The sequence below is a fragment of the Peromyscus californicus genome, unplaced genomic scaffold, assembly GCF_007827085.1.
Source record: "Peromyscus californicus insignis strain IS unplaced genomic scaffold, ASM782708v3 Scaffold_20__1_contigs__length_68692818, whole genome shotgun sequence".
NCBI classification, from domain to species: domain Eukaryota; kingdom Metazoa; phylum Chordata; class Mammalia; order Rodentia; family Cricetidae; genus Peromyscus; species Peromyscus californicus.
The window spans coordinates 65,904,558-65,919,582 of NW_026294503.1; the positions used below are offsets into that span (position 1 = coordinate 65,904,558).

The 15,025-nt window shown below is 51.7% G+C and overlaps 1 protein-coding gene across 1 annotated transcript; it reads left to right on the forward strand.

Moving 5' to 3' along the window:
• Positions 1-5,217: 5,217 nt before the first annotated feature.
• Ankrd33 (ankyrin repeat domain 33) lies at positions 5,218-9,773 on the forward strand. Its single transcript, XM_052747522.1, is given in 5 exon segments — positions 5,218-5,459; positions 5,695-5,824; positions 5,995-6,135; positions 6,978-7,651; positions 7,654-9,773. Coding segments are annotated over 5 exon segments (1,152 nt in total). The 5' UTR covers positions 5,218-5,294; the 3' UTR covers positions 7,696-9,773.
• The last annotated feature ends 5,252 nt before the right edge of the window (positions 9,774-15,025 follow it).

Below are 15,025 nucleotides of genomic sequence, written 5' to 3' on the forward strand. Positions count from 1 at the left end.
TTCTCAATCCTGGCCTAGTATTTATTGTTGTTTACTTACTTTCTTTTTTCTGTTTTTCGAGACAGGGTTTCTCTGTATAGCCCAGGCTGTCCTGGAACTCACTCTGTAAATCAGGCTGGCCTCAAACTCAGGGATCCCCCTGTCTCTGCTGTTCTAACTGGGGTGAAGTGTAGTTTACTTTGCATTTCTGATGGCTGAGAATGTAGGAACATTTTTCCAAATGTTTTTGGCCATTTGTGGCTATTCTTTTGAGAATGGCCTGTTCAATTCATTTGCCCACTTACTGATTGGTTGACTTGGGTTTTGTGTGTTTTGTTTGTTGAGTTCTTTATCGATATGTTAATCCCTCGGAGATGTGGAGCTGACAAAGCTCTTTTCCCACGCTGTGGACTGTCCTCACTCGGCTGCTTCTTTGGCTGTGTTGAATTTTTAATTTCCTTCCATCTTTCATCATCAATCTTACAGTCACTTCCTGAGCTATCAGAGCCCTTTGCTGAAGTCCCTGCCCAGGGCTGTATCCTGAAGTGGTCGGGTTTAGTTTGGTTTCTTGATTTTTTGTGTTGAGACAACCTCACTTACTGTGTAGGCCTGTTTGGCCTGGAACTCCCTCTATAACCCAGGCTGGTCTCAAACCCACAGAGATCGCCTGCCTCTGCCTCCTGTCACTGGGATTAAAGACGTGCGTCACCGTGCCTGCCGAGTACTGTTATTCCGTTCCCAGCACCTGTGTCAACATGCCAGGCAGCCATAACCCAGGTCTGGGCCCCTGGCACCACTCCGGATCTGTGGGCACTGTACTCACACACATACCCACACATAAACACACACACACACACTACAACTGTGTTTGCTTCTGTGTCCTCTAGTCCTTTGTTTCTGTAAAGTGCCACGCCATCATCGTGACTCTGTACTGTAATCAGAAATGGTGACCCCTTCAGCACAGTTGCTTTGGCCTAGAATGGCTTTTTCACCCCTAAACTTGATTACATTATCCAAGGCTCTCGTTCCAAGTACAGTCACTCTGGGGGTTAGCTCATCACATTTCAGTTGGGGATGGGACACAATTCAGTCTACAGATATTTTTCTCAGTATATAAAAATGAATTCAGGGGGCTGGAGAGATGGCCCAGCAGTTAAGAGCACTGGCTGCTCTTCCAGAGGACCTGGGTTCAATTCCCAGCACCCACATGGCAGCTCACAACTGTCTGTAATTCTAGTTCCAGGGGATTTGACACCTTCACACCAATGCATATAAAATAAAGTTAAAAAAAAAAGAAATTCTAAAAATAAAAAAAATGAATTCAGAATAAAGGCTAAATATGAAAATAAAACTATAAGATTAAGAAAAAGAATGAAGATCTTTTGTAAGTGTAAAGTTTTTCTTGAACAAGATACTAAAACAAAAAGTAAAAGGAGAATTTTTGAAGAATTTAACCATATCCAAACTCAGGCTTTCTTTTAACAGAAGTACCATTGGATTATAGTATGGTAGACACATCTAAAAGATTTGTTATCTGGGAAATTAAAAAAATTCCCAGGGCCGGGCGGTGGTGGCGCATGCCTTTAATCCCAGCACTTGGGAGGCAGAGCCAGGCAGATCTCTGTGAGTTCGAGGCCAGCCTGGTCTCCAAAGCGAGTTCCAGGAAAGGCACAAAGCTACACAGAGAAACCCTGTCTCGAAAAACAAAAACAAAACAAAACAAAACAAAACAAAAAATTCCCAAAGTGTCAGGGGGAAAAAAAAGGAATAAGAACCACCCCACCAAGCTGGCAAAGGCCAGAAGCAGGCAAATCCCGGAAGTGGTAACGAGAACAATCATCAGATGTGAGGAGAGAGGCTCACCTTGGTGATAACAAGAAATTCCACGTCAAATGTGGATGTTGCTGTCTAATTCTGTCTGTTGCTTTGAGGAAAATGTGAAGCCAACAGTTTGAATCATTGGCCTGGGCGTAGAGGGAAATCACTGTGGGTAGGAACCGTGCAAAACAGAGCAGCATCGCAAGGTCTGGTCCATAAGCAGTGTGTGCCCTGAGCCCAGCATGTCCAGAGCTAGATGGATCCAAGGTGTTCACTGGAGCATTATTTGCAAGTGGCAAGAAGCTGCCAGCAACCTGAGCACCATGAGGGTTAATATCCATGTCACAGGCTCTAGACTCACCCAGGAGACTAGCTAAGGACAATGCCTGGGAGGGGTTGTCTGAGGTACATCATTGAGGAAGGAAGATCTGTCTTCACTATGGGTGGCGTCATCCCAGGTGCTGAGGTCCTGGACCAAACAAAGAGAACACAAGCTGAGCCTGAGCGTTCACCTTTCTTGGCTTCCTGCTGCAGATTCAGTGTGACCAGCTGCCTTGTCGACCTGCTTCCTAGGCTGCTCTGTCGTGGTGGGTTGTGCCCTAGAACTGTGAGCCCAAGGGAACCTTCCTTAAGGTGCACCCACCTCGGGAAGAACGGAAAAGCTAAATGTGGTGGGCGCACACACCTGTGTGCATGCCCAGGATTCCAGGCAGCAGGGAGACACAGGGAGAGCGTGAAGGCAGGACCGAGATGCTCCTGATGTCTTGTGTCAAGACAGCAAAGAGTTTCCATCCATCAGACTTCTGCTAGCCATTCCCAGCCAAGCCTTCATTATGCAACCAGACCCAGCTCAAAAGTGACTGAGAAAAAGGAAGCTATGGTTAGGGGATGTGTCAGAGATGTCTGGCCTACAATCTCATGGACATCTACTAAGTGCTGCATAGAATCCCACATTCACCAAATTTTACTCTGCTGGTTTGGGGTAGAGCAGCCATCTTGTTACTAAGAGGAAAAGTAAGAGAATTCCAGGCAAGACCCTGGCACCATCAGATGCCTTAACCGATACCAACAGCTTGCTATTCCTGAATTTTTTTTTTTTTTTTTTTTTTTGCTAAGCCACACGTGTCCGTTAGAGTGCAGTGGCAGACAGCAAGAACACACTGCTAGTTGAAACAGAAAGGGATGAAGAAGCAGGCTGTAGGTCTGAAATAACTGCCAGCTTTGGCAGTCACATGACCTCTGCCTGTGATTGAGAAATCCGCAGTCAGTACTACAGGAAGCTGGTGGATCAGGAAGCAGCTCACAGAGCCTGCCTGTGTTACCACGGTCTGTCTCAGAAAGCGGGTGTGCCGTGCTACATAGCTCTGCCCCAAATTTACCTCCATAGAGCATAAGAGCCCAGATCCACAGCTCCTGGAGGCTGGGAAGTGCTGACTTAGCTTTCCAGCTTGGCAGTTCGGGAGAAGAGCCACCAGCAGCTTTGGATGAAGGCTGAGTCCAGCCCAGACAGAACCCCCACTCTCCAACCCCACCCGCCACACCCCTTCAAGCACTTAATTACATGTGACGTAACTAGGACAGGTCTTTCAATCACAGGACTGAGTGAAAAACAAGAAGTGCTGGAGCATAATCAGAAACCTGTTGAAGTGGCCAGGCAGTGGTGGTGCATGCCTTTAATCCCAGCACTTGGGAGACAGGGGCAGAGGCAGGTGGATCTCTGTGAGTTCAAAACCAGCCTGGTCTACAGAGTGAGTTCCAGGACAGGCAGGACTACATAGTGAGACCCCCGTCTCAGAAAAAGAAAGAAAAGAAAAACAAATACACAAGCCAGATGTGGTGCTGCACACCTGTGATCCCAACGCTTGAGAGGCAGAGGCAGGTGGATTTCTGAGTTCGAGGACAGCCTGGGCTACATAAGAGACTTTCTCAAAACAAACAAAAGAACAATAAAACAAACGCAAGAAACCAAACCATAAAAAAACAGACACAAATCACGTTTTTAATGAAATGTACATATTCCATGATTATTATATCAGCACCAACCAGTAAAGGGAGGAGGAGAAAGCCGAACAGGAACCAAAAGTGAGAGGAAAACAATGTGAAGCCAGAGAGCAAAGTCCCCCAGTGCGGAGAGCTACAGTCTGAGCTCTGAGTCATTCAACGTATTCATTCCAAAAACGACAGCACAAATCTAGTATTACTTTAATAAGTCATATTTTACCACTTCAAATCTAATTCACTAGATTGAATACATCATAATTTCTATAACTCTAATTTGAAATTGCTTTTTTAAAACTTTTTTTTTTCCAAGACAGAGTTTTTCTGTGTAGCTTTGGTGCCTTCCCTGGAACTCACTTGGTAGCCCAGGCTGGCCTCGAACTCACAGAGATCCGCCTGCCTCTGCCTCCCGAGTGCTGGGATTAAAAGGTGTGCGCCACCACCGCCTGACCCTTTTTTAAAACTTTTATTTTAATGTTTCTGTTTAGAGGTGTTTGGCCAGTGTGTACGCCTGTGCCCATGTGCATGCAGTTACCTACAGGAACCAGAAGAGGGCGTCAGATTCCCCGGCACCGGAGTTCCAGACCCCTGTGAGCTGCCCAGTGGGTGTTGGCAACTGATCAGGTCTCCTGAAAGAGCGGCCAGCGTTCTTAACTTCTGAGCCCCCTCTCCAGCCTTCTGACAGCTCGTTATGTTTTGATTTCCTTGGTTAAACCCTGGAGGCCACCTCCCCACTCGTACTTATTTAACGCTCCTCGTACCTTCTCCCACACCACAGCCGCGGCCTCTTCCCCACATCTGCTCCAGGGCAGTGGAGGGGATCTCAGGCTCGGGAGCCTCATCACGCTTCTCTTGGAAAACCGCTTCTAAGAGCACCCGACGTCCCACGATGGAGGTGAGACTGATCCGCCCAGGGAGATCCACTCCACTGTGGGCTTGGAGAAGCTGCCGCCAGCCACGGCTAGTGGGATCTTAGGACAGGGATGGGGCACCCCTCTAGGCCCCCAATCCCTTCCTAACCCGCTTGACCCAGCTCAGCGCCGACGTGTTTATGGCAGCTTTCTGCAGGTCCAGCCATCTGTCACCTGCCTCATTTCCTGGTGATAGTCCCTCGGTTACGCCACAGAAGAACTGCTGTGTTTTTTTGGGGGGGTGTGGGGGTGCTCTGAGCCACAGGTCTGCCTGCTGTGATGGTCTTTTGGAGACCCTAGAGCCCCAGGTAAGGTTGGGGGAGGGAAAATGATAACCCCTATCGTGAGCCTCCTTGGGAAACTGACCTACCGTAAGACGCATTGGCTGCCTGTCTTGTGTCTGGGGAAGGGGGGAGCACGGTGGGGGAGGGGGGAAGACAGGTGCAGCGGCAGGAACATCTGTCCAGGATCGCAGGAGACACTCTTCCTCTACATTCTGTCACAGCTGCCAGCTGACTGAAGAAGGACTCACCTTTCCGCCCCAGACTGGAAACAGGGGAGCCACCACTGACCTGGGAAGGGTTGGACATGTCTGAGGCACTGTCCTGCCCCAGCAACGAGACCCCTACCCCTGGTTGTCACCTGAAGACCCTGTACTGGGCCTGTGTCCACAACGACCCTGCTGAGCTCCGAGCCAGGCTGGATGTTGGGGTCTCCCCAGAGGAGGTTTCCCAAGTGGACAGCAATGGGAAGGTGAGATACCCCAGGGCTCAGCGGGGCAGCTGGGGACGGGCCAGGCGCCACCCTCAGCATCCTGGTCTGGCTCTCCAGAGACTGTTCCCACTCCAGAGGCTGAGAACCGTCTTCACGGGGGTTGGGACAGGCTCTGAGAATGTGCAGATTTAGAGGGCAACAGTGGTAGTGGTGGTGAGGGGGTTCCTAAGGAGAACTTAGTGGAAAGTGGGGGTCCAAGCTGCTCTGTCCCCAGACAGGCCTCATGGTTGCATGCTACCGCGGCTTTGGTGCCATTGTGGTTCTGCTCAGCTCCTGTCCTTTCCTGGATGTGAACCAGCAGGACAAAGATGGAAACACAGCCCTCATGCTGGCCGCTCAAGCAGGTGCAAGACACAAACCCCCTACCCCACCCAGCACCCCACCCTCATTCCCCCCACCCCACCTCACCCCTGCTCTCAGCCATCAGGGCCACAACCCCAAACTTTGCACAAGGGTCCGTCTGGCCAGGCTTCATCATCCTGGGGATCCCAGCTTTGTGGTCCTGTCTCTGCAGGTCACACATCCCTGGTGACTCTCCTGCTCAACTACTTTGCTGGCCTGGACCTGGAGCGCAGGGACCAGCGGGGACTCACAGCTCTGATGAAGGCTGCCGTTCGTGACCGCTCTGAGTGTGTGGTCGCCCTCCTCATGGCGGGTGTGCGGCTCCACTTCCTCCACTGCCACCCCACTAGACACCATTTAGCTGCAGCAGGAGAGGAGCGGGTGGACCACAGACCCAGGCCAACTTAATGGAGGAGGGGCTTGCTATCACCTTTCCACAGTGTGCAAAGCCCGGCTGGCCGTAACTCTTTATGGAGGTCCCAGCAAAAGAGTACAGACATAAGATGGGAAAAGGTGTGGGGGTGAGGCGGCACCTTCAACCAGAATCCTGAGTTCTAGTCCCGGCCTCGCCATTGCCTGAGACCCAGGCGGAGAAACAAGGCCACAGCACAGAGAAGGCTGCCACATGGGGCAGCAGTGAGAGGACTGACCCCAGTTCAGGAGGAAGTGGAGGGCCCCTGTGGAGCTGTGGGACCCTTATTATTCCCCCTGAGGTGGCTGTCGACGCCCTCTGCTGGTCTCTCTGAGGAATCCCGGTCTCCAGCTTTTCCCTTCCCAAGCCCCATGGGTTTGGTGGGGAAGGAAGGGCACCCCTTGTCCTTACAGAGTGACTGTGTCTCTCTGGCTCCAGAGAGAAAGGAATGATAATGAAGAAATAAAGTGGGAGGGGGAAGTGGCAGGACCCCCGCTCCCCAGCAGCTGTGGCTTGAGCAGCCCGTGATCCACTCTCCCCAGGCCCTATGAGCCTGTTGGAGACCGCACCAGCTCTCTGCAAGTCCCTCCCGGTCCTGTCTCTTACACTGAAGGCTGAAGCCCTGGGCTTCCAGTCTGGGAGATGTTTTGAATCCAGCCCAAACCAGCCTTGCTGCTGAAGAATGTGCCCATGTGCAAACCACAGCTCCCTGACTCATCCCTGTCACACTGACCCACTTGCAGGTGCTGACCTGAGCTCCGTGGATCCCGTCCGGGGCAAGACAGCCTTGGAGTGGGCCGTTCTGACGGACAGCTTTGACACCGTGCGGAAGATCCGGCAGCTGCTGAGGCGACCCCAGGCAGAGCAGCTCAGCCTGCAGTACCAGCCAGAGTGGCCAGCCTTGGCCCAGCTTGTGGCCCAGGCCCAGGCCCAGGCTGCCCCATCCCTCCTAGAAAGGCTGCAAGCTACCCTGAGCCTCTCTTTTGCTGAGTCTCCGCAGGAAGGGGGTGTTCTGGACCACTTTGTGACGGTCACCACCAGCTTGGCCAGCCCCTTCCTCACCACCGCCTGCCACACACTGTGCCCCGATCACCCACCCATGCTGGGCACTCGAGGCAAGTCAGTGCCTGAGCTGCTGGGCACCGCCCCTCCCCCTCCCCCAGCACCCCACCCTCCTCAGGCTGTCCCCGTCCCCCAGGTCTTTGTCCCCTACCAGAGCCCTCGGAGTGTGCTCTCCCAGTGGTTACAGTCCAGGGACAGTACTGGTGCCAGGTCCCAAATCCCCAAGATCCTCCTCTCCAAGGCACCCTCTTCCCCTACGCAGTACGAAGAGTTGATACTCAGGCCTGCAGGCCAGCGAAGTCTGGCTCTTCCTCTCTGGAGATACCAGGAGAAGAAGAAGCAGGAAGATGAAGCTAAGAACCATGGGGAGGTGGGCTAGGCCAAGCTAGAGGCGAGTAAGACACGTTCCTGTCTGGGGCTTCTTCTGCTTCCCAGCTGCCTCTGCCCTGAGGAACCTGGTTCCACCGAACGTACAAGGTTGTCCACAGTAGTGTCTGCAGGAGGGAACAGGACCAACCCAGTGTCTGCCGGGAGGGGATCGGCTACAGCGATTGTGGTGGTAATACCAATGCGCTGGATTCTGTGTAGTGTATCATAAAGCAGGAGAAAGCAAGCTGTTCTCACACGGAATCTATCTTCCGGTTGTACCAAGCAGACAACCAAGGGTAGAAAAGCATGCAGGCAGGGCATTTGTCAGAGGGGACGTCTCCCCTCAGGTAACCATGTTTGTCAGGACATCTTTATCCTCAACTGTGTGTGATTTAGAATCACACAAAAGAGACACCTCTGGGTACCCACCTGAACTTGAAGAGCGCCGTCCAATGAACTGGGGCCCCAGACTGAATGAAAAGGAGGACCCCAGCATGGCACCCCCTCTGTTACCTGACTGCAGATGCAACGTGGCCTGCCGCCTCCGGCTCCTGCCGCCTCCGGCTCCCGCTGCTGTGCTCGCCTTGTGGACTGAACTTTGGGAGCAGTAACTAATGCAGATTACCACGGACATGTCATGAGTACCAAAAGCTACGTAAGGACTTAGAAAGTGGGGCAGCAGGATGGATCCAAGGAGGAAATGGAGGACTGTGGAGCAAGGGGTGCGGGGAGAAGATTGCAAAGTTAGAAGAAAGTAAGTTCCCAACCACAGGAAAACCTGAACTGTTTTTTACTTTTTTGCCAAACAAAAATAATTTGGGGGCTGGAGAAGACAGATCAGATTAGAGCCTTGGCTGCTCCTGCAGAGGACCCAGGTTTGGGTCCCAGCATCCAGCTGTAGGGGATCTGATGTCCTATTTTGATTTCCTTGGGCACCGGGCACTCGCTTGGTGCCTGGAGCTACATGCAGACAAAACACCTATACACATAGAGTAAAATTAAATTTTAAAAAGGAAGGATATAAGAATAATAATAATCTGCTGTTTGTCAATCTTCCAGTGCTTGACCCATTACTTTGCAAAGTCTGGGCCTTAGTGAGTAGAAAAGAGCATGTTTGCTGGACACAGGACGTAGATCTGTAGCTCCAGCTACTCAGGAGGCTGAGACAGGAGGATCACTGGAGGCTATGAGTTTGAGACCAGTCTGGGCAACACACAGGCCCTACCTAAAGAAAGTGGGAGGGAGGGAGAGAGAGGGGAGGAAAAACAGCCATAATAAGTATGTCAAGAGACGTTACCTCCCCTAGGTGACCCATAGGTGGGGTTCTTAGCCAATGATCTGAAATACCTTTGAAGGGACACTTGGTAACTTTGTGAGGCTTTGTTAGGAAGTTTGGGGGGTTTCTCCAACACATTTCCTGCAGAAGTGCACTTGTATGCTCCTGATAACTACAGTAACTGCACGTACAATGCCTACTGCATACATACATGCATAGGTAAGGTGCCTACTGTATACATGCATACATTTGCCCTTCTCAATGATCTGGCAGACTCCAAGTTTAAGGACACCTGGCTCAGAATTTACAGAACTGCCTGGGCTCCACAGTTAGAAACTGGCAGAGACTGAGAATGGAACCCGGCCACTGGCCATGGCCTCCACAGCAGGGCACTAGCCCATACTGTCTCCTCTGGAGCATCCCAACAAGGAAGCAGACATTTTCTCTAGAAAAGGGCTTACATACTGGCCAGGAAGCAGCAGCCAGGCAAATGTTTCACTATTTTAAAAATCTTTTGATTAAGTCAAATAACAAAAGCTTTGCATTATGGTTGGGCATGGTGGCACATGACTAGTCCCAGCAGAGGCAGGCAGATCTTTGAGTTTGAAGCCTGCCTGGTCTACATGATGAGTTCCAGGCCCTGCCTCATTAAAAACAAAATCAAAAAAATACCTGCACTTTTAGATTTACAGAACAGTTAGGACAATCATGCATAGACACCTCAGATTTCCCTGCTATTAGTGTGTTGCAGTGAATGAGCTCACCATTGTGATTAACTCAAGTCCACACCTGATTCACACTTCCTTACTTTTCACCCAGTTTCCTCTCTGTCACAGGATCCCTTGGGATCCTACAAGACTTTCCTTGTTGTTGACCATCTGACAGCTTTGAGTATTTGATACCAGTAATCCTCTTCCTCCCCTCCCCTCCCCTCCCCTCCCCTCCCCTCCCCTCCCTCCTTCCCTTCTCTCCCCTCTCCTCTCCTCCCCTCCCCTTCCCTCTCTCTTCTGCTTCTCCCTCCCTCTCTTCACTTCCCCTCTCCTGTCCTCTCCTCCCCTCCCCTCTTACCCGCTCCCATCTTGCTCTATAGCCCAAGGCTGATGTTTTTCTTAGGTCTAGCCTGGAGCTCTGGGTTTGGGGTTTTCAGGAGGAAGATCATGTAGAGAGGTCAAGTTCTCATCAGGTGACATGCCACTTGTTGGTGCCGATCAGTTGGCTGAGGTACCGTGCAGTTTCTCCTGTGAACTTAAGGCTTTCCTCAATTTCCACCCTCTCTGAAGGGAGGCTCTTGTAGGAAGCCCACAGCCAGCAGGCAGGAGTCACACCCCAGCTCCTGGGAGGACCAGTGTCAACCAATGCTTTGGTTTAGGCACAGAGAATTTTGACATTTTAATCATTAATACATTTTTTGATTAAAAAATTATTCTGCTCTTTGAATAGGAACACACACACACACACACACACATGCACAAATAACTAGTAAAGTCGAGTCAATTTCTCTCAGGGTGCTCTGAAGGCAGCTGCAGAGGGCTGCTGGCTAATGCTGCTGTCCCATACCTGTGGGATCCTGAAGGAAGCACTTGCTCTTGCTTCAGGACTCACACCTGTGGCGTGGAGACATGGAGAAAGGGTTCTGTAAACTGTAAAGTGCTGTCGGGAGGGTGGGTATTAAAGAATTGAGCTTGACTGAGCTGCTTCTGGGTCTCCAGGGTGGATATAGACTCCTTTTCCTCCTCATCCAGTACTGAAATCACAGCACGTGATGCCAGCCTCGGCAGGGGCCAGCGGAGCAACCGTACCTACAGCCTAGGAAGGCAATGGTGGCCCAGTGCTGCAGCCTGAGGTTTGGGATCCTGGGCAAGTTATGTAACCCTCCTGAACCACACAGCTCTCATGTGTAGACAGAAACAAGAATAACAACCTTGGGGTATTGACACATGGCTCAGTAGTTAAGAGCACTGGATGCTTTTCCAGAGGACCCAGGTTCAAGTCCCAGCACCCACATGGCAGCTTACAACTGTCTGTTCTAGTCCCAGGGGACCTGACACCCTCTTCTGGTTCTGTGAGCACCAGGCACACAAGTAGTATGGATATACATGTAGACAAAGCAGCCATATACATATGGGGGGGGGGGCATAAGGCCTCTGTGAGGAATGCATACGAACAGAGCATGGAGCTCCACACCTGGCCATCCTTGACCTTTACAACCCTCCTACCTTACGCCGGAAGAGACCACGGCTGTGAAAGTTAAGCAAATGGTCCAGTGTCACCAGCTGACCAGGGGTGAATGGAGCAAAAAGCTCAAGCCTGTGTGACATCAGAACCTTCTGCCCACAGCCTCATGCACCTCTGCCCACAGCCTCACACGCCTCTGCCCACAGCCTCATGCGCCTCTGCCCACAGCCGGGCTTCCTCTTACCCTTGAGGCTGCCCTCCTACCTGCTCAGAGGTCACCCTAGGTTTGCCCTGTCTGAGCTGGATCTGGACAGTGGTTTCTGCAGAGGGAGCTCCCCTCTGCCCCCCTCCCCACAATTGCCCCTGCAATCTCTGACCGTCTCCAGGGTGACTGGGTCCTAGGCCCTCCACCAAAAAGTTCTCGGCCCTTGAGTGCTCCTGACTCCAGCCTGCCTGTATCCCTTCATGCAGAGTGGAAAGAAGCCAGCTTTCCTCTGGGCTTCCTGAAGTTAGCCTCCCCTCTAACGTCCAGGTCTCCTGCCTCATCCCAGCCTCTGAGCTTTCCACACTTGCTCTATGTCTGCAGAAGATAAGAAACTCACGGCTTCTTGTCATGCCAACTATTAGCTATGGTGGTATTTTACTTGTACTGAAATGTGATTTTAATTGTATGTTAATAAATAAAGTTGCCCGGGGGTCAGAGCTATTAGAGCCATAGCAAGAGTGTGGCAGTGGTGGTGCATGCCTTTAATCCCAGCACTTGGTAGACAGAGCTAGGTAGATCTCTGTGTGTTCAAGGATACAGCCAGCCTTGGAGACACACGCCTTTAATCTCAATCCCAACCATAGAAGACCTGGAAGTCTCTACAGACAGGCAGTGATGAGGCAGTCATGTGGTTGGGTTTACAACCAATGAGAAGGCAGAACAGAAAGACTATATAAAGACAAACACACAGGAAGTAGGTCTCTTTCGGAGAGGTCTCTTGACTGAAGAGGCTAGCTGCAGGGTAAGACTCTTAGCTCTGATCTCTTGGCTTTCTTCTTTGCATTGGTTCTGTGTTTCTTATTTAATAAGATGGTTGGTTACATCTACAATTAGCTACACTGAGACCTTTGAGATCAGTAGACCCAAGTTCCATCCTGGTCCTGCCTCTCTCTGTCTCTGTCTCTATCTCTGTCTCTGTCTCTCTCTCTCTCACTCTCTCTCTCTCTCTCTCTCTCTCTCTCTCTCTCTCTCTCTCTCTCACACACACACACACACACACACACACACTCACACTCACATTTGTAACATAAAATAAACTACTTCCCAGGATACAAGGCACAGATGTGACTGGTAGGTAAGCAGCTATCCTCTGTTGAGAGGGACAGTGGAAGAGCCACAGCTTCCCAGGATTCTAGCATGGTATTTTGATGGCCCCTGAAATGTGGAAAAAACAAAAAACAAAAACAAAACCAGCCCGGAAACCTCCTCAGACCAGTTCTGCCACAGGGGCACATCTCTGCCCTAGCCACCGGCCTCTCAGCTCTGTCACCACAGTTCTGGTGGCTGCTCAAGTTGTTCTTAAGGAGCACACACTCTCCGTTCCTGCCGTGAAAGGTCAGGACTTTAGAGGTGGGACTGCAGGGTTGGATACCCTTAGCAAATTCTGAGGGTATCAGCTGGGCTGGGGCGGGGGCCACCCAGGGAACCTCCCTTCACTCCTATTGAGGTAAAGACATGTTTGTCCCTGTCCAGCCCCACCTACCACTCAGCAAATGCACATAGAATAGAATGGTGTCTGGGCTCCAGTGCATTTGAGCCCCGATGCATGGACAGACTTAATCATCTGCCTCCACCTCTCGGGCAGCCCAGGTTCCAGGAAGGCCAGTGTCCCCAGTAATGCCAGCACACATCTCAGGAGACCCTGGAGCACAAACACGAGAGAAAGACAGAAGAACAGATGGGGACTCCTGTGGCCCACACCAGGGAACCAGGACAGGATACTGACCGCCTTCTCCATAGCAATGGCGAAAAGTACTCACGAGTCACCACTATCCAAGTAATAATCAGCTAAACCCTGAACCCTGAACTCTGAACCCTGAACCCTGGTCCTGGTCTTCTTTTCCTCTCCAGCTCCCCAATGTATTTCTTGCCTGACCCTTCAGGCCGGTGACCTGCCAGAGGAGCACATGCCGTGGTCGGACCCCCCTGGCCTTGGTTCTTTGAGGCCAGGACTTTTCGTTGTGGAGAAATATTCTGGGTCTGAAAGGAGTGAACAAGGCTTGGCCTCTCTCTCTCTGGAGCCCCTTAGCCCTACCAACACCGACTTCTAGAAATTTTGGCCGTACTCATACAGTATTGCCCCATGTAGACATGCCATCGGCCAGGACCACAGGGACCTGCGTGAACACAGACGTGACGTTGACATGGATGTCACAGATCCCAGGTGAACACAGACAAGCCACACCTACAAACACGAAGCACACAGGCACACCCTTAGCCACGCAGGCACAGAAACGTAGATGTGGAAAGCAGCACCCCCTTCTCCTGGGGTCCCAGGCCCTCCACCCCTCCTGCCTGCGCCTCTGGCATCATACACCCTTCTCCTCATAGTCTGTGTGACCATGGGAAGCAGGAGTCCGGGAAGGGGGGCAGGGGAGCCCAAGGCTTGTCCTCAAGTCTTCCTGTCAGCCCCAGGTGGCTTCCTTGACTGTGGTTCTGCTAAGGAGAGGAGAGAGGTGAGCAGACCCAGACTCAACTCCTTGCAGCCTGTTTACTCCAGACCTGTACTGGGGAACAAGGGACAGAGGCCTGTGGGTTTGGGGTCCAGGAGACAAGAGCTTTCCTGAGGACCCTCAGTCCCAGGTCCCCACCCCCCCATCCCCCCACCCCCTGTCCTGGGAAGGGCAGAGCCTGGGCAAGGATGCTGGAGGGGTGGGAAAGGGGCAGGATTTATGGCATTTCCCCTCCAGCTGGAAACAAAGGCAGATTCCTGTGTCCTGCGTGAGCAATCCGGTCCCACCCTCCCGAGTGGCTGGAGCTGAAGGAAATACCTCTGGCCTCTGGCCTCACCCAGCCACTTGGCTCCTCTTCCAAACAGTCTCCCTCCTAGCTGGGGCTATTACCTACTCTCAGATCCCAGAGACCCTCCGTCCCATGAGCGATGGCCACCTTAAGCCCTCAGTCTCTTCTCGGAACTCACTCTGAAGACCAGGCTGGCCTCGAACTCACAGAGATCCACCTGCCTCTGCATCCTGAGTGCTGGGATTAAAGGCGTGCGCCACCACCGCCCGGCTCCATTCCATAATTTAAGAGAAGCAAAACTCAGCTCATTCCCTGCCTCTTCCCTCCTTTGCTTTGCCCCGCCCACTTACCCTGGTGTAAAAATGGGCACACACTTTATAGGGCCTGGTGCAAAACAAAAATTACGTGTCCTTTGTCCCAACACCCTTTAGAATATTTTAAAGAATTTCAAGATGGAAGCAGAAGAGTGTTAGGTCAAGCACAGGGCCCTGAATGTCTGTGCATGCCTGGCCTTGGTCTCTCTCAAGAGTGAGGCCTGAGCCAGGGTTGGGGCAAAGGCCTGGAATCCTAGCTCTGGGGAGGTGGCGACCGTGAGATCTCACGTTCAAGGCCAGTCTAGGATTTTAGGGATCTTTCTTTAAACACCACCACCAACAAAAACCCCACAATTAAGAACTTAATGCACACAGCTGGCCCTGAAAGGTCAGAGTTCGCTGCCTGGCCTCCACATCAAGTCCACTGTCACCAGTCACCGGAAAGAACCTCCTGGAAGTTCTCCACACCTCTGCTTTACTCACTGCTGGGAAGTTCTGTGCCTAGATTCTAACTCAGAATCCTCTGGGCCTGTTTCATCCCGTTCTGTCCTTGCTGAATATGGGGAACAGCTGGGCCCTATGAGCAAT